Raw genomic sequence first — 27,853 nt, 5'->3', positions numbered from 1 at the left:
GTGTGAATCCCAAGATTTCGCTATAAGCATTGAATGCAGCAGCAGTCGAGGACAAGGACTCGACGCATGCGCAGTGGGCTCAGCTGTTATGAAACCAAGCGGTCCACAGGTAAAGTGGCAAGAGGAACACTTCGGCAGTCCGACGGACGACAAGAGGACGGAATGCTCCTTAGTTTGGGCCTGACTTAAATAACAGCTGCGGGGCGCCACTGCGAGGTAAGACGGCTGACTTTGTTTGGCTGAGGCGGCGAAAAGAACTTTTATTACGAAGCTACATCGGCTCATGCTCGCGGCTTACATAAGCGGCGCTCTGCTGACCTGCTTTCTACCGACAGGAGCCCCAATGAGTCACAATGTTCTGCTTTTCTGTGGGGCTCGATTATTCCGAAATAATAATAATAATAATAATAATAATAATAATAATAATATACAACCAAAACACTCACACATGAACTGTGTAGCACCGGTACATTTTGGGATTGTGGAGGAAGTTCCGGTTTCCAATGCACACCATAGACATGACCTACTTTCCACCAGAAGGAAGTTGACTTAGCAGCCACCACAGTGCACTGATCCCTAGGGATGTGAGCAGGTCATTCTTCAATCAAATTAAAAAAATTCAAATCATGTGATCATGTTTTTTGTCCATCGCTTACAATGTGACTGTAATGTTATTAATGTAATTTAAGTCCTTTAGCATCACATACAGTAGCTATGCTAGTGTTGTTGACATATCCCAACCCTTAAAGGGGAGCTATTACGCTCATTTTTGGCTCCTATGGAGCAGCTACACACGATAACCCGCATAGAAAGCTTTCTAGATCTTCCAGATTCTGCACCTCTTTCCATGGACGTCGTGCTTCCGATCCATGTAAAATTAAATAATTAAAAAATTAAAAAATCACAAAATTTTTAACTATAATGATGAAAATGGTAATATTAATGATGATTATAATGATGGTAATAATGATAAAGATTATAACAATAATGATAATAATGATAATAATAATAATAATAAAACAATGAAAATAATAACAGGGGAAACAAGACAGTGGCATGAACATGATTATATCCTGCAAAAAGGGGTAGGCATTTATAAGCTTTTGCTTCAGCCTACTCCTTTTGGGCTAGTTGAATATATATATATATAGTTGAATACAAATGTAAATAATGGAAAGTTATATTTTGATTGATGTAAGAAATGCACTGTAATGATTCACATATTTGCCCAAATAAAGGGGAAAAAAAAATATGGTGTTTTTAATTTACTCCAGCCATTTCAGTTGCTCCTGAGGACCTCCGGATACTTCGGTCCACGCCAATAAATCAAATGATAAAATGCTACATATTAGCATTAAAGCTACAAACAACTTTGAAATTGTCTGAATTCCGGCATCAAGGCTAGCACATTGCTGTATAAAAACAGTATAATATAATGGACGGAGGGTAAAAAATAGTTTTATCAGATGCCGCCATCAGGTTGTTGTTGGCGTCATCAGCGGGCCGCCATCCACCCACAGCAGGCTGTCGCTGCGTTTGGTTTTCTTGGATGGATGTCAAGCCAAGACCACGCTGAAAAAGCGTCTTGGCGAGCGTGGCGTGTGAGACGTCAGTGAAGGGGAAAAAAATCAACAGTGATGAGATGTTTATTTTTTTAATAATAATGATAATAATAATAATTTCAATAATGACTTGCAGTATGTTTAACAATGGGCTTGATTTTATTATTTAAATATGTTAAAAATTTAAATAAAGTTAATTTAAAGTTAAATTTAATAAAGAAATTATGAGTGTGTTTTATTTCCTATATATAGTTATATTTTTGTAGATTTTTTTCAAAATAAATTTTAGTTTTTAAATGTGTTTATTGATGTTTTTGAAGACATTCTTTTTTTATAAAAATAAAAGTATAAAATTATAAAATTTATTCTTCATAAATGATGAATATAACTCATATGTAATGATGAGTTTAAACATGAAGGCATCCATTTTTAAAAAATAAATGGAGTGCGCCACCTGGTCACAACCAGCAGAGGTGCTGTTGAGTCACTCTCAGCTGCTTTGCTGTCCACTCCAGGGTCAAACTGTTGCTAATACGCATCATCTTCATCGCTCCCTCAGACAAACATGGCCCCCAATTCCATCCACTGGTTCCGGAAGGGCCTGCGTCTCCATGACAACCCGGCCCTGAGGGAGGCGGTTCACGGGGCGGGCACGGTACGCTGCGTTTACTTCCTGGACCCTTGGTTTGCGGGCTCCTCCAACGTCGGGGTTAACAGGTGGAGGTAAGACGTGCTGCGTAGACAAAAGAAGCTACTAACAGCGGCTCTGAATAAGTAGACCAGCACCAGTCCTGGCAGATGATATCCTGTATGGAGACGCTACTTTTAAAATAGCACACGGTGCTTATTTTAGCGCAGTAACGCCGAGGCGGGACGCTCGCCCAGTTAGCTGGAGTGATCGGCTGCTGAGGAGGAATGTGAATTGCAGTATTTCCCACAGGACTGCAATCTATTTGTGGCTTTGGGTAGCCAGTGGTGTCATTGTGAGTGTAATATGACTTTATTTCCAAAATATTATTATATCTCTAACCAAATCCCCCCCCCAAAAAACTTTTATTTTCTTTGTTTCTCATTTTATCAAAACCTTAAAAAAGTGATATTTAATATGTCAACTTTATGCTCTTTATGTTTGTTACAAATTTACAAATTACAAATTTACAAATTTCCCCACTGAGGGACGAATAAAGGCATATCTTGTTAACTTTGTTTTCTTCATAACATTCTTGTAACATTTTTACTTTTTTTGTTGTTATTTTTTCTCTTAATGTTTTTATTTTATATATATATATATTTATTATTTATTATTTATTATTTATTATTTATTATTTATTATTTATTATTTATTATTTATTATTTATTATTTATTATTTATTATTTATTATTTATTATTTATTATTTATTATTTCATTCATTCATTTTCTACCGCTTTTTCCTCACGAGGGTCGCGGGGGGTGCTGGAGCCTATCCCAGCTGTCTTCGGGCGAGAGGCGGGGTACACCCTGGACTGCTCGCCAGCCAATCACATTATTTATTATTTATTATTTATTATTTATTATTTATTATTTATTATTTATTATTTATTATTTATTATTTATTATTTATTATTTATTATTTATTATTTATTATTTATTATTTATTATTTATTATTTATTTTTTATTTTTTATTTTTTATTTTTTATTTTTTATTTTTTATTAGTTATTAGTTATTAGTTATTAGTTATTAGTTATTAGTTATCTATTTATATCCTAAAATTATTACTTTTTTATATTACAGAAAAGTAAACTTTCTTGAATGATCCTTATCAATATATTTTTTGTAATATTCAGACTTTTTCCTCATTATACTTTGACTTTATTCCTGTAATATTATAACTTGATTCCTATAATTTTATAACTTTTTACTCCATATTATGACATTTTTTTTAATGTGTTTTCAATTTGGTAAATATTTCTACTATGAGTGTTTCCATATCATAACTATACTTATACTTGCTTACATACGGTCCTCCATAAACAGACCCCCCCATAATAATGTGTGGATGAGCGAGGGCCAACAGGTAAGCGCCAAATCTATTTGTGGTTGGACGAATGCACAGCTGGAGCAGATGTGACCTAAATGCATCTGGCGGCCCCGAGAAGCTCCCATAATCCATCTGGAACATCCAGTTTAGAAGCGGGTCACCCCTGTCTGAGTCTGCAGGCTCCGCGTGGACTTCACGTAAGCGTTATAAAAGGCCGCGGCGGCCCGGCACAGACCCCGGTCCACAAAACAGGAAGCACACATGCGACGTTTTCACTTGTAGGTCACTGTTGTGCCAAAAGGAAGAACTTTTACAATAGAATGGTCTTTGCAAGGGGTGAGGTGCTCCAGTGCAGGTATCCGACCAAGGAGGGCTTTTCCAACCCCATTCCCACTTTCCACCATGTACCATGTAAGATCTTCCAACAACAGCATTTATTTATTTTATTTTATTTTTTAAAGATGCAATTTTTGGGGCAGAAAACCCATCTCATGCACCCCTAGTCAGTGATCATTTATAAATATGGTACATTATATCCTATAATGTCAGTGTAATGCACTTCCACAGTGTAAAAAAACAGTAAGAATGACTTCAATAAAAGTAAAATAAGTAAAAACCATCCATCCATTTGCTACACCGCTTCAACAATACAAATACAAATTAAAAGTAAAATTAACTAAACAGAACTTATAAAATTATTTAATAAAAGTGTAAAAAGAATTTCAATTAAAATGACAAATTTTTTTCATTTGCAATTTCAATGTAAAAAGTAGAAATTACTCAAATAATATTTTTTTTTAAATTTAAATAAATAAAAAATAAAAAATAGCAAACCTCAATTCAAATCAAGACAATTTAATAAAACTGTAAAAAAATAAAAACGACTCAAAAATATCATAATAAATATAAAAATAAGAAAAGAAAAGGAATAAAGAAACAGTTCAATAACATTGTAAAGCAACACAAAAATCAGAATTAAAAACTAATCTAATAACAAAAAATAACAAAATAAAAATGACAATAAATATTAATAAAATAAATATAAATTAAAAATGACTCAGCCATATAAAATGACAAACTAAATTAGAATCAGAAATAAAAATATATAAATAATAAAATATATAAATATAAATAAAAATTACTCTAAAAAGTAAAAGTGAGGGGGAAACTATATTGGAAGAAAAAATATTTTTGTGCGGAAGTGTGGAAAAAAAAAACAAAAAAAAAAACTTGTTGATCATTGGGAAATGAGGGTCCCAGGTAGAGCCCATTTGAGAACCCTTATATTCGAGCATGGACAACAGGCGTCACTCAAGAAATAAAGAGAAATGTAAAATGGCTGACAGAAGGTCATAGGGTCACCTGGCAGCGTCGCTTAGCTCTTGCTGGAATCCATGAATGGAAGTGTTTTGGCGTGCCCGTAACGGGTGACCAAGTGCCGTGGGGATTATGGAGCGCTGTTTCTCCTGTCCTGTATCGTCAATGAAAATCTCCCAACGTTTTTGGGGCTAAAAGTGCTGAGCCGAGTCTCATCAGCGGCGTATTCCCTCCCTGTGGAACGAGCCGGGATTCAGATGTAGGTTAGTGTGCCAGGCGAGCGGCGTGCAACTTGTGAGGATGGTTACGTGATGGTGACCTACTTGAGACGGGGGCGCTCGGTGCGCCGCCTGGAAAAAGGCTGCAGGCAAAGCGCGACCGCCTCCGCGGCCTCCCTGAAGGGAAGCGGATCTGTCCAAAAACGTGCGGCGGCACCCTGTGTGGGGTGTGTTCACACTCTCGTCTGACAAAAGGGCTGCAAGGAGTTCTGAACTCGTAGTACAAGCGAGCCAGGAGGAGGGAAAAATAAAAAAAAAAAAATTTGTTCAAATCTTCATTTTGTTTGTCAGCAAACGAGCCCTTCTCGAAAGAACTGTATTGAAATGGTCATAAAAGGAAATAATACAATAAATATCTATATTAATTTTATTACTATTTTTAATATTGTATTATTTTTAGGTCCAAGTTAATGACGTGTTTTGACAGAAGTTTTATTTATTAGTATTTAGATTGGTAAAGTTAGCACTGGCAGACGGCTCTTGTAGCAAGACCCAAGTTATTTGTATCTTTAATCCCCCCCGATATATCGGTCGGAGTCTCGTGGTAAGCATGATTAATCATAATAAAAACAATGAATAACAGTATAAAATATTATAAAATAATTATAAACAATAATAATGTATTACTCTTTTAAGTATTAATTTTTTTATTACTTAGAAAAATAATAAAGTAATTACCCAAAATATCAACCATAATCTTAGTGGTGAATACCTATTTTATATTTTTAATAAAGGGCCTCACTGGAAAATGTTGTAACACAATAACGGTGATTATAAAATAAATTAATATATTAAATTATATCAATCAACTAATTAATTATTACTTAAAAAAATATTTTTTACATTATTATTGAAAAATTTCCACGTTAAAAATATGACATATTTACCAAAAAATAATCCAAACAAGTTGACGCATTGATTCTGTGAAATATCACAATTTCTCCTAAGTGATTTAAAAAAAAAAATTGGGTACACTCACTACTCTTGAGTTTTGCCAGCTACATTATAACATCTTTAAATGTCATTTATAAGCTAAAGAAAATATAACACTTTCAACATGGGAAACTTCTAAATATGTTTTTTTTTAACATTAGAGCCCGGTACACACCCCATAGTCACCTTTACACTATTACCTAACCTGTTTACAATCTTCTAAATATGTTTTTTAACAATGTTAGATCCCTCTAAACATAAAGTAAATATTACCAAATATAGTCTACATAATGAGTGAAAATAAAACATAGTATAAAAGTATAGCGTATAAGACATAGAAAACCTGTTTGCAATCTTCTAAATATGGTTTTTAACATTCTTAGAGCCCTCCAAACATAAAATAACACCCCTATAGTCAACTTTGCACTCCTATTACCCAATATAGTATACACAATAAGATAAAAAATAAGACATAGAAAGCCTGTTTGACCTTGTAAATATGGATTTTACCATGATTAGAGCCCTTAAACATGAACTAATACATTTGTATGACACAATATAGTAGACATAATAAAAAAATAAGACATATAAGACACAGAAAGCCTGTTTGACCTTGTAAATATGGATTTTACCATGATTAGAGCCCTTAGACGTGAACTAATACATTTGTATGACCCGATATAGTGTACATAATAAGAAAAAAATAAGACATAGAAAGCCTGTTTGACCTTGTAAATATGGATTTTACCATGATTAGAGCCCTTAGATGTGAACTAATACATTTGTATGACCCAATATAGTAGACATAATAAGATAAAAATAAGACATATAAGACATAGAAAGCCTGTTTGACCTTGTAAATATGGATTTTACCATGATTAGAGCCCTTAGACGTGAACTAATACATTTGTATGACCCGATATAGTGTACATAATAAGAAAAAAATAAGACATAGAAAGCCTGTTTGACCTTGTAAATATGGATTTTAGCTAATTTCACTTTTTTGAAAAGATATTTGTTCGGAAAAGCGAGAGAGAGAGAGCGCATGTGTAGGATTTTTGGAGCAGGAATGAGGTTACTGGGCTAAGGGATTGTGTTGTGGTCTGGCGGAAACTAAAGTGTGTTTGCACCAACAGATGTAGGCCAGTACAGTTATATAAGGACTGAGCCAACACACACACACACACACACACAGCATTAACAGAAAGTACACACTCCTAAGGCGCACACCTTGTGGAGGATCACGTGTGCACGTGGACTGCACATGCACACTCACGTGCACGCGCACACGCAATTCTTGCATGGCACCCAGAAGGATTTGTTTAGCACAACAGCAAGCGCGGCCCACGTCGGGGGTGGGAAAACATGACTCAGCATCCGCATTTGGCGTCCATGATGTTGCCCTTTTTAGTGCCTAAATTCGATTTTTTTTAAATACAATTTTTCTGGTCACCATGGTTACATTTACAAAAACATATGAAACAACCTCCACCTAAAATTGTATACACGCAACAACACAATGACGTCAGAATTAGTTGTAATTTTATAAATATATATTTTTTTTTAATGGATAATGTTGTTTTTGGAAAATAGGATCACAAACTAAAGAATGACATCAAAATATTCTGCTCGTAAAGTCAGAATTATGAGGAGAAAAAATGACAAAAACTAATAAACAAAACACTGTGATTTCACGCCATCATTTTATTAAAATAATGTTAAAATATCAAGAATAAAATCATATTCTAACAAGGAAAATGAGAATAAACTTGTAATATTATGAGTAATTTGTAGGGTTTTCTTTTCATTTGTAATATGAAAAACGAAACATTGATGTCATTTTTGAAAAATTACTTTGCAAAAGAAGTTGTAATCTTACGAGGATAAAGTGAAAACATTCTGGGAGAAAAGACATGATTACGAGGAGCGAAAACAACAAATAAAAAAATGTTTATTAAAAGAAAAAAAATTCTTTTGAGGAAAAAAAAATCATTCTTTTACAAAAATAAAATAATAATGAGAAATAATGTCATTTTAGTAGCGTAGTTGAAATTTCAAAAATAGTTTTTTGTAATATTACGACAAATAACGAAAACAACAATTAATGGAAAATTAACATTGCAAAAGAAGTTACAAAGTCAAAATATTCTATGAGAATATAATATGAGAAAATAACCTGTATACAATCTTCTAAATACTGATTTTAATATTATTAAAGCGCCCTCAAAATGAACTAACACCCCTATAGTCACCTTTACACTCTCATTAACCAGAATATAGATATAATAAGGGAAAGTAAAACATCAAAGTCCTTGTAACCTTGTAAATCCGTGTTTTTAATGTTATTAGAAATCTCTAGACATGAACTAGCACCCCTATAGTCACCTTAACACTATCATTAACCGGAATATAGATATGACATGGGAAAGTAAGACATAGAAGTCCTTGTAACCTTGTAAATCCGTGTTTTTAATGTTATTAGAAATCTCTAGACATGAACTAGCACCCCTATAGTCACCTTTACACTCTTATTAACCAGAATATAGATATAATAAGGGAAAGTAAGACATAGAAGTCCTTGTAACCTTGTAAATACGTGTTTTTAATGTTATTAGAAATCTCTAGACATGAACTAGCACCCCTATAGTCACCTTTACACTACCATTAACCAGAATATAGATATGATAAGGGAAAGTAAGACATAGAAGTCCTTGTAACCTTGTAAATATGTGTTTTTAATGTTATTAGAAATCTCTAGACATGAACTAGCACCCCTATAGTCACCTTTACACTACCATTAACCAGAATATAGATATGATAATGGAAAGTAAGACATAGAAGTCCTTGTAACCTTGTAAATACGTGTTTTTAATGTTATTAGAAATCTCTAGACATGAACTAGCACCCCTATAGTCACCTTTACACTACCATTAACCAGAATATAGATATGATAATGGAAAGTAAGACATAGAAGTCCTTGTAACCTTGTAAATATGTGTTTTTAATGTTATTAGAAATCTCTAGACATGAACTAGCACCCCTATAGTCACCTTTACACTCTTATGACCCCGTACAGAAAACAAAATAAGACAAAAGACATAGGCGTGGACTGTTGCATGTGCGCTACGGTGCTAACATTAAACTGAAAACTTCAAACTAAGTGATCTGCGGGTGACAAACAATACCTTTTTAGGATGTGTAGCAAAGCCTGCCGTTCACGGGTCTGACCATGCACTCCAAAAAGTTGCGCAGATGACTTTTTTTTTTTTTACAGTCGCTCTCAAGCGACACGACTACAAGACACAAGCGCGGCTAATCTGGACAGCACGTGGCACAAATGTAAACACAGATATGGGCGTCTTTAAGAACGTCATCGGGAAATTTTCCCGACTGGTCCGCGTGGGCCTCTACAGCCACACGCGACCTTCAGGCTGCTGCTTTTGTGTCGGCTGTGTGGACGTCACTGAAGCCTGACGCACACACGGGTGCACTGCAACCTTGGAAAGAATACTCCCTTGGCATCACTGTTGTTGTCAAATATGACACATTGACTAATAATAATCATAATCATAATAATCATCAGCTTGGATGAGGGAGGTATCAAAATGACTTGATATGAAAAATCATGTGCATTTGTTATTCTGAGATCATTGCAAGTAGGGGTGAACAAGATGAAGAAGCCTGTTAGTTTACACTCCTCTTACCCAAATACAGTATAGTATACATAATAAGACCAAATATAACACATAAGACATAAAAAGCGTGTTTACAAACTTCTAAATATGCTTTTTTTTAACATTATTAGAGCTCTCTAGACATGAACTAATACCCCTACACTCGCTTATACACTATTACCTAACACAATGGTCATCATATGGAAAAATATCACCTAATAATATAGTAGACATAATGTAAGAAAATATAACACTTTCGACATGGGAAACTTCTAAATATGTTTCTTTTAACAATAGAGCCCGGTAGACACCCCATAGTCACCTTTACACTATTACCTAACCTGTTTGGTTTTTAACATTCTTAGAGCCCTCCAAACATAAAATAACACCCCTATAGTCAACTTTACACTCCTATTACCCAATATAGTATACATAATAAGATAAAAATAAAACCTATAAGACACAGAAAGCCTGTTTACAATCTCCTAAATATGGTTTTTAACATTCTTAGAGCCCTCCAAACATAAAATAACACCCCTATAGTCAACTTTACACTCCTATTACCCAATATAGTAGTCATAATAAGATAAAAATAAAACTTATAAGACACAGAAAGCCTGTTTACAATCTCCTAAATATGGTATTTAACATTCTTAGAGCCCTCCAAACATAAAATAACAACCCTATAGTCAACTTTACACTCCTATTACCCAATATAGTATACACAATAAGATAAAAATAAGACCTATAAGACACAGAAAGCCTGTTTACAATCTTCCAAATATGGTTTTTAACATTCTTAGAGCCCTCCGAACATAAAATAACACCCCTATAGTCAACTTTACACTCCTATTACCCAATATAGTATACATAATAAGATAAAAATAAAACCTATAAGACACAGAAAGCCTGTTTACAATCTCCTAAATATGGTTTTTAACATTCTTAGAGCCCTCCAAACATAAAATAACACCCCTATAGTCAACTTTACACTCCTATTACCCAATATAGTATACATAATAAGATAAAAATAAAACCTATAAGACACAGAAAGCCTGTTTACAATCTCCTAAATATGGTTTTTAACATTCTTAGAGCCCTCCAAACATAAAATAACACCCCTATAGTCAACTTTACACTCCTATTACCCAATATAGTAGTCATAATAAGATAAAAATAAAACTTATAAGACACAGAAAGCCTGTTTACAATCTCCTAAATATGGTATTTAACATTCTTAGAGCCCTCCAAACATAAAATAACACCCCTATAGTCAACTTTACACTCCTATTACCCAATATAGTATACGCAATAAGATAAAAATAAGACCTATAAGACACAGAAAGCCTGTTTACAATCTTCCAAATATGGTTTTTAACATTCTTAGAGCCCTCCAAACATAAAATAACACCCCTATAGTCAACTTTACACTCCTATTACCCAATATAGTAGTCATAATAAGATAAAAATAAAACTTATAAGACACAGAAAGCCTGTTTACAATCTCCTAAATATGGTATTTAACATTCTTAGAGCCCTCCAAACATAAAATAACACCCCTATAGTCAACTTTACACTCCTATTACCCAATATAGTATACGCAATAAGATAAAAATAAGACCTATAAGACACAGAAAGCCTGTTTACAATCTTCCAAATATGGTTTTTAACATTCTTAGAGCCCTCCAAACATAAAATAACACCCCTATAGTCAACTTTACACTCCTATTACCCAATATAGTAGTCATAATAAGATAAAAATAAAACTTATAAGACACAGAAAGCCTGTTTACAATCTTCTAAATATGTTTTTTAACAATCTTAGAGCCCTCCAAACATAAAATAACAACCCTATAGTCAACTTTACACTCCTATTACCCAATATAGTATACACAATAAGATAAAAATAAGACCTATAAGACACAGAAAGCCTGTTTACAATCTTCCAAATATGGTTTTTAACATTCTTAGAGCCCTCCAAACATAAAATAACACCCCTATAGTCAACTTTACACTCCAATTACCCAATATAGTATACACAATAAGATAAAAATAAGACCTATAAGACACAGAAAGCCTGTTTACAATCTTCCAAATATGGTTTTTAACATTCTTAGAGCCCTCCAAACATAAAATAACACCCCTATAGTCAACTTTACACTCCTATTACCCAATATAGTATACATAATAAGATAAAAAATAAGACATAGAAAGCCTGTTTGACCTTGTAAATATGGATTTTACCATGATTAGAGCCCTTAGATATGAACTAATATATCTGTATGACCCAATATAGTAGACATAATAAGATAAAAAATAAGACATAGAAAGCCTGTTTGACCTTGTAAATATGGATTTTACCATGATTAGAGCCCTTAGACGTGACCTAATACATTTGTATGACACAATATAGTAGACATAATAAGATAAAAATAAGACATATAAGACATAGAAACCCTGTTTGACCTTGTAAATATGGATTTTACCATGATTAGAGGCCTTAGACATGAACTAATACATTTGTATGACACAATATAGTAGACATAATAAGATAAAAAATAAGACATAAGACACAGAAAACCTGTTTGACCTTGTAATTATGGATTTTATCATGATTAGAGCCCTTAGACATGAACTAATACATCTGTATGACACAATATAGTAGACATAAGACATATAAGACATAGAAAGCCTGTTTGACCTTGTAAATATGGATTTTACCATGATTAGAGCCCTTAGACGTGAACTAATACGTCTGTATGACACAATATAGTAGACATAATAAGATAAAAATAAGACATATAAGACATAGAAAGCCTGTTTGACCTTGTAAATATGGATTTTACCATGATTAGAGCCCTTAGACATGAACTAATACATGTGTATGACACAATATAGTAGACATAATAAGATAAAAATAAGACATATAAGACATAGAAAGCCTGTTTGACCTTGTAAATATGGATTTTACCATGATTAGAGCCCTTAGACGTGAACTAATACATTTGAATGACCCAATATAGTAGACATAATAAGATAAAAATAAGACATATAAGAGAAAATAAGACATAGAAAACCTGACTATGACCTTTGTAGGTTTGTAGCATATAACTGATGGCATTCGTCCCTCTGTGTCCACCAGGTTTCTCCTCCAGTGTTTGGAGGACCTGGATGCTAACCTTCGGAAACTCAACTCCCGCCTCTTTGTCATCCGGGGCCAACCAGCCAACGTGTTCCCACGGCTCTTTAAGGTCCGCGTCTCCTAAAAAGGACCTTCTGGATTCATTGGCTCATTCATTAAGCGTGGACGTGGTTTTTGGTGTGTGTGTGTTTGTGTGCATCAGGAGTGGAAGATCTCCCGACTAACCTTTGAGTACGACTCGGAGCCGTTCGGGAAGGAGAGAGACGCCGCCATCAAGAAGCTAGCGATGGAGGCAGGCGTGGAGGTCATCGTAAAGATATCACACACCCTCTACGACCTGGACAAGTACGTTTCTAGAGACCGTCGGACGCTTGCTCAAAACCTTCTCCAGAAGTAGTTGTGACGTGGGCGGACGCTTTGTTTTCCTTTTAGGATCATCGAGTTGAACGGCGGGCAGCCCCCTCTCACATACAAGCGTTTCCAGACCTTGATCAGTCGGCTGGATCCTCCCGAGATGCCCGCCGAGACGCTGTCGGAGAGCCTGATGGCGCACTGCGTCACCCCCGTCTCGGAGGACCACGGGGACAAGTACGGGGTGCCGTCACTAGAGGAGCTTGGTGAGCAAGGCTTTGATTGGCGTGTTTCTCTGATAGTCCGTTTAGTAACACAGTCTTAAAAAGTCACGCTGGTATCACAGAAGACCTGCTAAGAAGATGATGCTGCTCTAAAGCTCACCGTTGGAACAAACAAAACAACAAAGTCATATTTTGGGAATAAAGTCCAAATATTATTTTAAAAATGATAAAAAGTACTCTACAACATTTTAAAATAAATACAAATTAAATAATTTGAATAAAAGTTAAACAAAAAACGAAACTATTTGATAAGTGTTTTTAAAAAGACAAAAACATACAAATAAAAACAAAGTAGTCCACATAAATACAAATGCAATTGATGGAATCGAACTCGGGTCTCTTAGCTGTGTGGCCTGCGCGCTAGCCACTCATCCAAAATAAGTACTGTAAGTAATATAAAAACCACAAACAGTAAAAAATAAATACAATTTAAATGAATTAATTAATTAATAAAATGACTAAAATAAAAATAAAATAAAATTAGAATAACAACAATTTAATAAAACTGTAACTAAAATGAATTGAACAAATATGAATAAATAAAAATGACATATGACAAATAGAAACATAACAATGTAAAAAATAATACAAAAACAATAAAAGTATAAGCTTGAAAAATAAAACCAAATTAAAACAAGAATAATTGAATAAAATACAAAAAAATAAAGTGAAAAATAACTCTGATAAAACCATTTAAAAATAAATAAAAACAAATTCAAAATAACATGAATAACTACATCCAAGTGAAATAAAAGTAAAAATAATATACAATACAAATGAATCAAATTTTTTTCAACTTAAATAAAACTAAATTAGAGTAAAAAAAAAAACTAATTAATAAATGTGTTGAAAAAAGGGCTTTGGTAAATGTATTAAAAATACACAAATTTAAACATAAAAAAATATTTAAAATTTTTTTAAATAACTAAAAAGTGTAAACATAGCAAGACTAAAATTAAAAGGAAAAGGATTTAATTAAATTGCAAAAAATTATTTTAATAAAAGTGTAAAAAATAAAGATAAATAAAAATCTAATAAAATTAAAATATAAGTTTATTTATACAGGCCCTAATCACCTCAAGCCTCAAAGCAGGCAACAGTAGACAACAGTAGTTGACGGATGACATCCCCTGATCTGAACCCCCATCCAGGCAAGGAAAAACTCACAACCCATCAGGGGGTTCCATGAAAGTGCTTTTGTTTGTTGTCGCTTGTTTCTATTATAGTCAATTTAGCAACTTAGCCAAATGGAGGCCGAGGCCTAAAAGCCGTCTAAAGCCGACTATTGGATTCATTATGTCAGATGTCTTGTTTCCATTCACAGATGTTTGGTTTTTTTTGGCTCCATTGATAAGCAAAGGCTTAACCTGCTGCCGCCACCTGTGCCACTCTTCACTCTATTAGTGTATTTAAAGTCTCTGACACCCCCCCCCCCGCGGCCTAAATCTCCACGCACCTGGAGCTTCATTCATACGTGTACTTCAGGTACCAGGTGACAGAGTGTGTCTAAATGAATGAGTGCTGCTTGACTCGTGTGGTACGCCATCCAAGCCGAGCCAATTAGCCGCAGCCAATGAGGGATTACTGTACGCTTCAATTATTTGTCTTTGCTGTTTTAATCGGACGGCTAACGAGTGACATTGTTGCATTCAGGCTTCGACACCGAGGGCCTGCCAACCGCCGTGTGGCCGGGTGGCGAGACCGAGGCTCTGACTCGGATAGAGCGCCATCTAGAGAGAAAAGTCAGTATCGTCTTTGGTGTTTTATTTGGTTGTGCTTTCGTTTTGTCATTGAACGTCCCCCCAAAGTAACCTCAACGACATTAGTGCTGCATTCCGAAAATAAACTGGGAAGTTGAACGTTTGAGTCTGGGAAGGCCCTACGCTGTTTGTTTCGTTCTTTCGGCATTTTCCTTACAGAGTCGCGACAGCGGATCTTTTTGATCCGCATACTGAATTTTGGCCTTGACAACTACAAGACCCAGAATGCATTGGCAACTGTCTTGTGATGTAATTCCATGTTAGCATTCATATGGCCCCTCTGTTAGCGCTCACGTAGCCCCTCTGTTAGCGCTTACATAGCCCCTCTGTTAGCGCTCACGTAGCCCCTCTGTTAGCGCTCACGTAGCCCCTCTGTTAGCGCTTACATAGCCCCTCTGTTAGCGTTCACATAGCCCCTCTGTTAGCGCTCACGTAGCCCCTCTGTTAGCGCTCACTTAGGCCCTCTGTTAGCGCTCACGTAGCCCCTCTGTTAGCACTAACGTAGCCCCTCTGTTAGCGCTTACATAGCCACTCTGTTAGCACTAACGTAGCCCCTCTGTTAGCGCTAACGTAGCCCTTCTGTTAGCGCTAATGTAGCCCCTCTGTTAGCACTAACGTAGCCCTTCTGTTAGCGCTTACGTAGCCCTTCTGTTAGCGCTTATGTAGCCACTCTGTTAGCGCTAACATAGCCCCTCTGTTAGCACTAACGTAGCCCCTCTGTTAGCGCTCACTTAGGCCCTCTGTTAGCGCTCACTTAGGCCCTCTGTTAGCGCTCACGTAGCCCCTCTGTTAGCGCTCACGTAGCCCTTCTGTTAGCGCTTACATAGCCACTCTGTTAGCACTAACGTAGCCCCTCTGTTAGCACTAACGTAGCCCCTCTGTTAGCGCTCACATAACCCCTCTGTTAGCGCTTACATAGCCCCTCTGTTAGCGCTCACGTAGCCCCTCTGTTAGCGCTAACATAGCCCCTCTGTTAGCACTAACGTAGCCCTTCTGTTAGTGCTCACATAGCCCCTCTGTTAGCGCTCACATAGCCCCTCTGTTAGCGCTCACGTAGCCCCTCTGTTAGCGCTCACGTAGCCCCTCTGTTAGCGCTCACGTAGCCCCTCTGTTAGCCCCCATTTAGCCCCTCTGTTAGCCCCCATTTAGCCCCTCTGTTAGCCCCCATTTAGCCCCTCTGTTAGCCCCCATTTAGCCCCTCTGTTAGCGCACACGCAGCCCCTCTGTTAGCGCTCACGCAGCCCCTCTGTTAGCCCCCACGCAGCCCCTCTGTTAGCCCCCACGCAGCCCCTCTGTTAGCCCCCACGCAGCCCCTCTGTTAGCCCCCACGTAGCCCCTCTGTTAGCCCCCACGTAGCCCCTCTGTTAGCCCCCACCTAGCCCCTCTGTTAGCCTCCACGTAGCTCCTCTGTTAGCCTCCACGTAGCTCCTCTGTTAGCCCCCATTTAGCCCCTCTGTTAGCCCCCATTTAGCCCCTCTGTTAGCGCACACGCAGCCCCTCTGTTAGCGCACACGCAGCCCCTCTGTTAGCCCCCACGCAGCCCCTCTGTTAGCCCCCACGCAGCCCCTCTGTTAGCCCCCACGCAGCCCCTCTGTTAGCCCCCACGCAGCCCCTCTGTTAGCCCCCACGTAGCCCCTCTGTTAGCCCCCACGTAGCCCCTCTGTTAGCCCCCACGTAGCCCCTCTGTTAGCCCCCACGTAGCCCCTCTGTTAGCCTCCACGTAGCTCCTCTGTTAGCCCCCATTTAGCCCCTCTGTTAGCCCCCATTTAGCCCCTCTGTTAGCCCCCATTTAGCCCCTCTGTTAGCCCCCACGTAGCCCCTCTATTAGCGTCATGTAGCCCCTCTGTTAGCGTTGCTTGGACTCAAATTTTGCTAACAATAATCAGCGGTGTATTTTGACTGTCGGAATGACACTTTCCGGTTTTTATTTTTTCGTAAAACTTTGTTAGCCGGCTAGTGGCAATTAGCTTGGTCAGTCCAGTCCGTAAGCAGCGCAGTATGGCGGCCATTTTAAAAGTGGTAATTTAATGTCTATCTAATTGGTTTGAAAAGGCTTTACTGTTTTATTAATAAAGTAATTGCATTGCCAAAGTTCACATCAAAGAAATGAAATTCAGGACTTTACAGTTTTTTTTGGAATGCAGCGTAACCCGGGCTCACACTGAAACCGTTGCGGCTCCGTTGCGGCCGCCGGAAGCATTCCGCACGGTTGAAATCCCTGTTGTAGGCATTTTGTATGACACAGAAATCTACGACACCGTGGCTTTGAGGGATCCAGCTAATGTTTACGAGAACTTCCTGGATGCGAGGCTAGTTATTGCGTAATACATCTGGTTTCTGCAGCCGGAGCGGAGCTGCGGCGTCGTCAGTGTGAGCCCGGCGTAAGGCCATGTCCACAAAGAACAACGGGTATTTTTTTTTAAAGGTTTTTTTTGTCATCCATACGATACATTGGAGGTTTTTTTTAGACATATTGTTTATCACGTGCCCTAATGGGAATTAATTTTATTAAAAAACGTAATGCTGCGGTCCATTTTTAGTCGTGTTTTCTTCCAAGGGCTTCGTCAGCTCTTGACAACGCGTGATCTGTTTTATTTATTTTTTGGCATGGAAGTCTCTTGTGTTTTTTTTAAAAAAAAATCCCCGTGCATATGTGGACATCGCCTTACTGTTGGTTGCTGTGGGATGCTCTGCACCTCCCCTCCCCCGCTCTCCTTGTGCACCTTACAGGCGTGGGTGGCCAACTTCGAGCGTCCCAGGATGAACGCCAACTCGCTGCTGGCCAGCCCGACGGGCCTCAGCCCTTACCTTCGCTTCGGCTGCCTCTCCTGCCGCCTTTTCTACTTCAAACTCACTGACCTCTACCGCAAGGTGGGGCTCTCGGCCGCGACACGCCCGATATCTATGGAGGACCAAAACTGCCAAAATAATAAATAAATAAAAGTGAAAATAAAAACAAAAATGAAAAAAAATCAAAAAATTAAATACACAAAAATAAATATAAATGGAAATAAAAATAAAAATAAAAAATATATACATAAATAAATAAATAAAAGCAAAAATAAATACAAAAATAAAAAACAAGATTCAAAAATTTTAAAAAAATACAAAAATAAATGTAGAAATAAATACAAAAATAAATATATAAATAGAATTACATATCAATAAATAAATAAAAGCACTCTGCTCTCATATGTATTTATTTCATGCTGCAGACAATGTCAGCGTGAAATGCAGAAGGAAAAACTATTCAAATGAGGGGGCAGTCCTAAGTGTGTCTTGGGTTGAACTGTTCGCCTATTGGTTGATCGACATGTGAGTGCGAAAAAGCTCCGTCTGGGAGGAGAGAGATCAGGCTCCAATAAGGCTTCCACCCGGAAAAGCAGGTAATCCGGGGAAGCATTATCCGAAATATCTGCTCGCAAACGGAGATCCCTGGAGATTGCAGCCATATTTACCGCCATTGAGAGTGGTGTGGTGACTTCCTCTTGCTGTGGCCGTTTGCAGGCATACTTTGTCGATTTTCGCACTCACATGTCAATCAACCAATAGGCGAACAGTTCAACCCAAGACACACTTAGGACCGCCCCCTCATTTGAATAGTTTTTCCTTCTGCATTTCAAGCTGACATTGTCTGCAGCATGAAATAAATACATATGAGAGCAGAGTGCTTTTTTTTATTTATTGATATGTAATTCTATTTATATATTTATTTTTGTATTTATTTCTACATTTATTTTTGTATTTATTTTTAATTTTTTAATTTTGTTTTTTGTATTTATTTTTGCTTTTATTTATTTATTTATGTATATATTTTTTTATTTTTGTTTTTATTTCCATTTTTATTTATTTTTGTGTATTTATTTTTTTGATTTTTTTTTTTTCATTTTTGTTTTTATTTTCACTTTTATTTATTAATTTATTTATTATTTTGGCAGTTTTGGTCCTCCATATATATATATATATATCATCCTCCCGCCGGCCGTCACTTCCTGTCATTTTTTTTTTGTCATCTCAGGTGAAAAAGAACAGTTCCCCTCCGCTCTCGCTATACGGACAGCTGCTGTGGCGGGAGTTCTTCTACACGGCCGCCACTAACAACCCGCGCTTCGACAAAATGGAGGGCAACCCCATCTGCGTCCGAATCCCCTGGGACAAAAACCCGGAAGCGCTTGCCAAGTGGGCGGAAGCCAAAACGGGCTTCCCGTGGATCGACGCCATTATGACTCAACTGAGGCAGGAGGGCTGGATCCACCACTTGGCTCGCCACGCCGTCGCCTGCTTCCTCACCCGAGGCGACCTGTGGATCAGCTGGGAGGAAGGCATGAAGGTGAGCCCCACGCCGGAGGGGGCGGGGTTTGTCGTCGATTCACGTCTTAAGCGCCCGTCCTCACGGCAGGTCTTTGAGGAGCTGCTTCTGGACGCCGACTGGAGCGTGAACGCCGGCAGTTGGATGTGGCTCTCCTGTAGCTCCTTCTTCCAGCAGTTCTTCCACTGCTACTGTCCCGTGGGCTTCGGCCGACGCACCGACCCCAACGGGGACTTCATCAGGTGGGCACCCCACTTCTACTTGCTGTGTCCCCCTTTATTTGTTCGGTTTTTCTCTTTAGATTGTGGTTTATGATTTTTCGTGGTAATATGATTTATTTCTGCTGTGATTGGCCGGCGACCAGTCCAGGGTGTGCCCCGCCTCTCGCCCGAAGACAGCTGTGATAGGCTCCAGTCACATTTAAGTCACAAGTGTAAAAAGAAGTTGAGCACCGGTAATGATCATAATGTAAATTAGGGTTTAAAAAAAAAAAAACCTTTTGAACTTTTGCCATGAATAAATATAAAATATATATAATTTGAGTCAAGCGTATTACATTATATGGCTTAAGGGTTGTAGCTTTTTATACAAGATTCCGCAGAATTTATATCATCATATGATACGTCATAAAAATATCACAATATATGCCGAGGTCGTCATTGCCCACCAATGATGTAAATATAAATAGTCTGTTCCAGGGTCAAGCTGTGGTCATCATAAAAGCTTTTAGTGTACAGGTAATGTATTAAGTCGCATTTTTATCTATTATATAAGATAACCACTCTGAATAATAATGTAAGCGGAAATAGTCTGTTCCGGGGTTAAACTGCGGTCGTCATAAAAGCTTTATTAAGTGTCCAAGTAATGTTTTAAGTCACATTTTAACATTTGTATTTGTCACACTTGTGTAACAAGAAGTTCGTCCCCCTTACTAGTAATGTAAATACAAATAGTCTGTTCCAGGGTCAAGCTGGAGTCATCATAAAAGCTTTTAGTGTACAGGCAATGTATTAAGTCGCATTTTTATCTATTATATAAGATAACCACTCTGAATAATAATGTAAGTGGAAATAGTCTGTTCCGGGGTTAAACTGCGGTCGTCATAAAAGCTTTATTAAGTGTCCAAGTAATGTTTTAAGTCACATTTTAACATTTGTATTTGTCACACTTGTGTAACAAGAAGTTCGTCCCCCTTACTAGTAATGTAAATACAAATAGTCTGTTCCAGGGTCAAGCTGGAGTCATCATAAAAGCTTTTAGTGTACAGGCAATGTATTAAGTCACATTTTTATCTATTATACATGTGTAAAAAGAAGATAACCACTCTTAATAATAATATAAGTAGAAATAGTCTGTTCCGGGGTTAAACTGCGGTCGTCATAAAAGCTTTATTAAGTGTCCAAGTAATGTTTTAAGTCACATTTTAACATTTGTATTTGTCACACTTGTGTAACAAGAAGTTCGTCCCCCTTACTAGTAATGTAAATACAAATAGTCTGTTCCAGGGTCAAGCTGGAGTCATCATAAAAACTTTTAGTGTACAGGCAATGTATTAAGTCGCATTTTTATCTATTATATAAGATAACCACTCTGAATAATAATGTAAGTGGAAATAGTCTGTTCCGGGGTTAAACTGCAGTCGTCATAAAAGCTTTATTAAGTGTCCAAGTAATGTTTTAAGTCACATTTTAACATTTGTATTTGTCACACTTGTGTAACAAGAAGTTCGTCCCCCTTACTAGTAATGTAAATACAAATAGTCTGTTCCAGGGTCAAGCTGGAGTCATCATAAAAGCTTTTAGTGTACAGGAAATGTTTTAAGTCGCATTTCTGTCTCTTATACAAGTGTAAAAAGAAGATAACCACTCTTAATAATAATGTAAGTAGAAATATGATATGATTTATTTCTGCTGTGATTGGCCGGCGACCAGTCCAGGGTGTACGCCGCCTCTCGCCCGAAGACAGTGTGTGATAGGCTCCAGCACCCCCCGCGACCCTCGTGAGGAAAAGCGGTAGAAAATGAGCAAATTTATTTCTGTTTCCAGACGTTACTTGCCCATCCTCCGAGGTTTCCCCGCCAAGTTCATCTACGACCCCTGGAACGCGCCCCAGTCGGTGCAGGCGGCCGCCAGGTGCGTCATCGGCGTCCACTACCCCAAGCCCATGGTGCACCACGCCGAGGCCAGCCGCCTCAACATCGAGAGGATGAAGCAAATCTACCAGCAGCTCAGCCGATACCGAGGACTCGGTAATGACAAATGCGGCCATCGAACAAGATGTGGGCGGGGCTTAGCAACTCATTGTCCGACAGCTATTGTGCTAATGGTAGCACCGTATCATCACAACCCATAAGGGGGGCACCGCTAATGTCATTTATAGTCATGCGTCGCTTTGTTACTTTAGTGACATCCACATGTGTCGTTCAGGTCTGCTGGCATCGGTGCCGTCCACCAACGGCAACGGAAACGGGGGAATGATGGTCTACTCGCCCGGGGAGCAGCCAGCGGTCCCCAACGCCGGCAACAATAACAGCTCCCCGCACAGTAAGTCCCCTGTCGTGATGGCGTCACGTTTGACCACCACGTCATCCGCCATCTCTCCTCGCAGTGCCCGGCGTATCGGGAGGACCCGTCGCCACCGGAAACGGCAGCGGGAGCATCCTGTTGAATTTTGACAGCGAGGAGCGGTCGAGGGGGCCCGGCGGTGTCGGGCAGCAGCGACCGCAGCCAATGGTGCAGCAGCACGGTGGGTCACGTGACATGTGCGTTACGGGTTAGCTTGCGGTTAAAGTGTTAATGCTAAGTGCTAATGTGTCGCCAGGATACCACACAGTGCCAGAAAACAACACCGCTGTTGCCGGCAGCCAACTGTACCACGAGTTTGCCGTGCCTCAGCATCCAGGTAGGATGCCTCAAACTTCCACACTTCCGATCGGGCACCAAAAAAAGCCTTTTTTTTTTTTAACGACGGACTTTGTACCCTCAGGTCTGACCCACATCAGGGGCAGCATCACAGGAAAACGAGAACGCGAGTCGGAACGCGAGGGCTCGGGCGAGGAAGAGTCATCGTCCTGCTCCACCCACAAGATGCAGAGACAGAGCGCAGAGGTCAGTCACGTCTGTTTTCTTGGAAATTATCTGTTCCAGGGTCAAACTGTGGCCATCATGAAGCTTTATTAAGTGTACGGACATGATTTAAGTCACAAGTGTAAAAAGAAGTTGAGCACCGGTAATGATCATAATGTAAATTAGGGTTAAAAAAAAAAAACCTTTTGAACTTTTGCCATGAATAAATATAAAATATATATAATTTGAGTCAAGCGTATTACATTATATGGCTTAAGGGTTGTAGCTTTTTATACAAGATTCCGCAGAATTTATATCATCATATGATACGTCATAAAAATATCACAATATATGCCGAGGTCGTCATTGCCCACCAATGATGTAAATATAAATAGTCTGTTCCAGGGTCAAGCTGTGGTCATCATAAAAGCTTTTAGTGTACAGGCAATGTATTAAGTCGCATTTTTATCTATTATATAAGATAACCACTCTGAATAATAATGTAAGTGGAAATAGTCTGTTCCGGGGTTAAACTGCAATCATCATAAAAGCTTTAAGTGTCTAAGTCATTTTTTAAGTCAGATTTTAACATTTGTATTTGTCACGCTAGTGTAACAGGACGTTGGCTCCCCTTACTAGTGTAATACAAATAGTCTGTTCCAGAGTCAAGCTGGAGTCATCATAAAAGCTTTTCGTGTACAGGAAATGTATTAAGTCGCATTTCTATCTATTATACAAGTGTAAAAAGAAGATAACCACTCTTAATAATAATGTAAGTAGAAATAGTCTGTTCCGGGGTTAAACTGCGGTCGTCATGAAAGCTTTATTAAGTGTCCAAGTAATGTTTTAAGTCACATTTTAACATTTGTATTTGTCACACAAGTGTAACAGGAAGTTCGTCCCCCTTACTAGTAATGTAAATACAAATAGTCTGTTCCAGAGTCAAGCTGGAGTCATCATAAGAGCTTTTATTGTACAGGAAATGTATTAAGTCGCATTTCTATCTATTATACAAGTGTAAAAAGAAGATAACCACTCTTAATAATAATATAAGTAGAAATAGTCTGTTCCGGGGTTAAACTGCGGTTGTCATAAAAGCTTTATTAAGTATCCAAGTAATGTTTTAAGTCACATTTTAACATTTGTATTTGTTACACTAATATAACAGGAAGTTCGCCCCCATGCTGCTAATGTAAATACAAATAGTCTGTTCCAGGGTCAAGCTGGAGTCATCATAAAAGCTTTTAGTGTACAAGCAATGTATTAAGTCGCATTTTTATCTATTATACAAGTGTAAAAAGAAGATAACCACTCTTAATAATAATGTAAGGAGAAATAGTCTGTTCCGGGGTTAAACTGCGGTCGTCATAAAAGCTTTATTAAGTGTCCAAGTAATGTTTTAAGTCACATTTTGACATTTGTATTTGTCACACTAATGTAACAGGAAGTTCCCCCCTTACTAGTAATGTAAATAGAAATAGTCTGTTCCAGGGTCAAGCTGTGGTCATCATAAAAGCTTTTAGTGTACAGGAAATGTATTAAGTCACATTTCTATCTATTATACAAGTGTAAAAAGAAGATAACCACTCTTAATAATAATGTAAGTAGAAATAGTCTGTTCCGGGGTTAAACTGCGGTTGTCATAAAAGCTTTATTAAGTGTCCAAGTAATGTTTGAAGTCACATTTTAACATTTGTATTTGTCACACAAGTGTAACAGGAAGTTCGTCCCCCTTACTAGTAATGTAAATACAAATAGTCTGTTCCAGAGTCAAGCTGGAGTCATCATAAAAGCTTTTAGTGTACAGGAAATGTATTAAGTCGCATTTTTATCTATTATACAAGTGTAAAAAGAAGATAACCACTCTTAATAAATAATGTAAGTAGAAATAGTCTGTTCCGGGGTTAAACTGCAATCGTCATAAAAGCTTTAAGTGTCTAAATAATGTTTTAAGTCACATTTTAACATTTGTATTTGTCACACAAGTGTAACAGGAAGTTGGCTCCCCTTACTAGTAATGTAAATACAAATAGTCTGTTCCAGGGTGAAGCTGTGGTCATCATAAAAGCTTTTAGTATACAGGCAATGTATTAAGTTTCATTTTGATCTATTATACAAGTGTAAAAAGAAGATAACCACTCTTAATAATAATGTAAGTAGAAATAGTCTGTTCCGGGGTTAAACTGCGGTCGTCATAAAAGCTTTATTAAGTTTAAGTAATGTTTTAAGTCACATTTTGACATTTGTATTTGTCACACTAGTGTAACAGGACGTTCGCCCCCCCCTTACTAGTAATGTAAAGAGAAATAGTCTGTTCCAGGGTCAAACTGTGGTCATCGTAAAAGCTTTTAGTGTGCAGGCAATGTATTAAGTCGCATTTTTATCTATTATACAAGTGTAAAAAGAAGATAACCACTCTTAATAATAATGTAAGTAGAAATAGTCTGTTCCGGGGTTAAACTGCGGTCGCCATAAAAGCTTTATTAAGTGTCTAAGTAATGTTTTAAGTCACAAGTGTAACAGGAAGTTTGCTCCCTTTAAGAGTAATGTAAATACAAGGAAATACAGAGGAATAGGTGCAGATTCTGGAAGGTCAAGAAAGCTTCCTGCGGGGGTTATCGTATGTTGCTGCTTCATAGGAGTCCACAGCTCAATACAAAGGGTCAAAATGAGCATAATAGGTCCCCTTTAAAGACTTTAGCTGATGTCATATATGTGTAGAGCTGCCGCTTATGCTATCGATACTATACATACCTATTTGCTCAGGTCGCTATGGCGACACATACTGTATTGCGTCATGTGTGTTATGGATTCTGTCCCCGGTCTCGGCTGTAAAAGTCCAGTTGCTGTGCTTTCAGTGGACAAAATCCAAAACAGGTTTTGCACCGCAAACTATGCAAACACTGCGGCGGCGGTGGCGGTTCACACACACACAGGAAGGAAGGAGTCACCTCCCATAATGCATCTGTTGCATCTTTAGAGTACAATAAGGGATCTAATGCACTTACAGCATATTTAACCTTTGTGAAGCAATGTCACATTGTTTCTTATGGAAGTAGATTCAATTATTCATACTAGGAAATTACATTATTTTTGTCAAGTGTAAAACTCTTAACAAAAATGTAAAAAATGTAGACATTGTTCAGAATTTTTTTGTTAATTTTAAAACAACAATAAATTATTTTATTTTTTAAAAATGTCATTAATTATTCTAGTATTCCATAATGGTACTGTGAGGGCTCTATACTATTCTCCTGACCTCCACAGCAGCACACCAGCTGCTGGGACTATGTGTCCGAATATAGTGCACTTTTCTGGGCCACAGCCGCTGGCTCCCTCCCCTCTATATCATGACTATACTTTTACTCGTAGTAAAGTCCTTATTGGTTATAATCATTGCCGTGACACTCCACTGTCCACTCCCACAGACCACCTAACAGACGAAGACACGAGCGACGAGAGAAGACGACATCCACCCACGTTCGTCCTTTCCGGCTCCTCGTGTAAATCGCTCAAACCACCCAGGTGAAAATGTGGCACGCAGACACGTTTTTTGTTTTTTAAAAAAAAAATAAGACCTTAAAAAATCCCAACAAAAATCTCCTCGGTTGTTGTTGGAGCTGGACAATTTATTTATAATAAAAGTCAAAACAGGAAAAAAAAGACCAAAATGTAAAAAAATCTTTGCTTTTAACGGCTATGTGTATGTATTGTATATAACAATGTCATTTGAATGCAGGTGTAATTCACCCCAGCAGCCAGCAGGGGTGCTCCTTTCAGGAACATTAGCCCTCCTTCCTACACGACACTCGAGATTAGCTTAGCATAACAAACAGCCAGCGCCCTCTTTTTCTACTCTTTCATATAAAACAACCAAAAAATCACGGAAAAAGACACAATAGAGCGTGATGCTAATGCGTGATGCTAACGAAACATTCCTCACAGCCGAGTCGGACCTCCACTATTACCAGGTTTGTGGCGCGGAAATCCAACCCAAGAATGTACACTTCTCCACCGCACTATTACGTCGACTGCACATCAACGACAACGTAGAAAAAAAACGGGAACGTTTCGCCTGAAGCCCCAATCTGCCGTTGCACTTTTGCGCCCTCTTTTGTCCAAGTGGCGTTACTGCGGCGTTATCTGACGATTGGATCGTTTTTTTTTGGGTCACAGTTTTATTTGGATCGCATTCAAATTGTCGTGTGTTCGTGGCGATACTTGTGATGTCGACTTGGGCCAAAAATTTCCTTGAATTTATTTAGTTTTCGGGAATTTTACATAATTATAAAAATTTCGGAATTTTTTATGCTAGTTTTTTCTGTTAAATTTTTCCTTTTTTTTTTTTTGGAAGCTGCAGATTGGGGCAACAGATCATACGGCGACTGCCCGACACTGTTGCGTCATTGGTGGGCAAGGGGGGACGGGTCAAACTTATTGTCGTGTATCTGTACGATAATTGTGTTTGTGTGTAAAAACGAGTCAAACAATGCTAGTTTTTCTTTATCACAATCAGCAGAGAAACAAAAACGATGGGTTCTGGAGGCTGGTGCTTGTTCTCTGTCCTGCTGCCTCGTGATGTGAAAGGCTTCTTTTGTGATTGACATCCAATAAACAATTGTTTCAACTCGGTTTGTCTTTGTCGTAATTTACGACTAAATATCGACTCAATTTGCGACTGTTGAGTAGCACCTCAAATTAAAGGTCTTGAGTAGCGCTTTCTAGTGGTGCTATTAGTTTGTGGATATTACCGCACAGGATGATGTAATCAGCAAAATATATATTTTTTAGATTGAAAATGTAACCATTGTTAAATTTTGGTCATAAGTTTTCGTTAACGTTTGTTCAGTCATTTCTAAACTTGGTTGATTGGCTGTCAGGTGCTCATCTGGGGAGTTACTGTTGACGAATTAAAGGCCCTAAGGAACACGTTCTACATGATACATGATATTCCTTCATAGAATCACGTATCCAAAGAACATTTACGGGGAAAAAAATAAAAACAAACTGCCTTGAGTCATATCTCAAATTAAAGGTCTAGATGACCTCTTTCTACATCTGTGTCTAAATGTTTGATATTTTCTAATAAGATTACATAATCACACAAAAATAATCTTTTTTTAAAGGTTTCATTGAAAAAAATGACACAAATTTTCC

The 27,853-nt window shown here is 37.9% G+C and overlaps 1 protein-coding gene across 1 annotated transcript; it reads left to right on the top strand.

Moving 5' to 3' along the window:
- The first annotated feature begins 52 nt into the window (after positions 1–52).
- On the top strand, positions 53–27,323 carry LOC131104072 (cryptochrome-1-like). Its single transcript, XM_058050837.1, has 15 exons — positions 53–216; positions 2,122–2,285; positions 12,928–13,036; positions 13,130–13,272; positions 13,360–13,544; positions 15,216–15,304; positions 18,053–18,193; positions 19,341–19,652; positions 19,722–19,873; positions 21,677–21,879; positions 22,058–22,174; positions 22,239–22,376; positions 22,452–22,532; positions 22,617–22,738; positions 26,125–27,323. The coding sequence occupies exons 2-15, from the start codon at positions 2,128–2,130 to the stop codon at positions 26,131–26,133; spliced, it is 1,959 nt and encodes a 652-aa protein (XP_057906820.1). The 5' UTR covers positions 53–216; positions 2,122–2,127; the 3' UTR covers positions 26,134–27,323.
- The last annotated feature ends 530 nt before the right edge of the window (positions 27,324–27,853 follow it).

Source organism: Doryrhamphus excisus, chromosome 16 (assembly GCF_030265055.1).
Source record: "Doryrhamphus excisus isolate RoL2022-K1 chromosome 16, RoL_Dexc_1.0, whole genome shotgun sequence".
Lineage (NCBI taxonomy): Eukaryota > Metazoa > Chordata > Actinopteri > Syngnathiformes > Syngnathidae > Doryrhamphus > Doryrhamphus excisus.
The sequence above is the reverse complement of the archived record's forward strand: the minus strand, read 5'-3'. Positions and strand labels throughout refer to the sequence as shown.

What these genes read in the sequence shown, in the direction of transcription:
- LOC131104072 (XM_058050837.1), top strand. Translation starts at nt 2,128, where the DNA reads ATGGCCCCCAATTCCATCCACTGGTTCCGGAAGGGCCTGCGTCTCCAT. An exon ending in GCTGGGAGGAAGGCATGAAG is followed by an intron (nt 19,653 to 19,721) that starts GTGAGCCCCACG and finishes TCCTCACGGCAG; the next exon opens with GTCTTTGAGGAGCTGCTTCT. An exon ending in CAGCCGATACCGAGGACTCG is followed by an intron (nt 21,880 to 22,057) that starts GTAATGACAAAT and finishes TGTGTCGTTCAG; the next exon opens with GTCTGCTGGCATCGGTGCCG.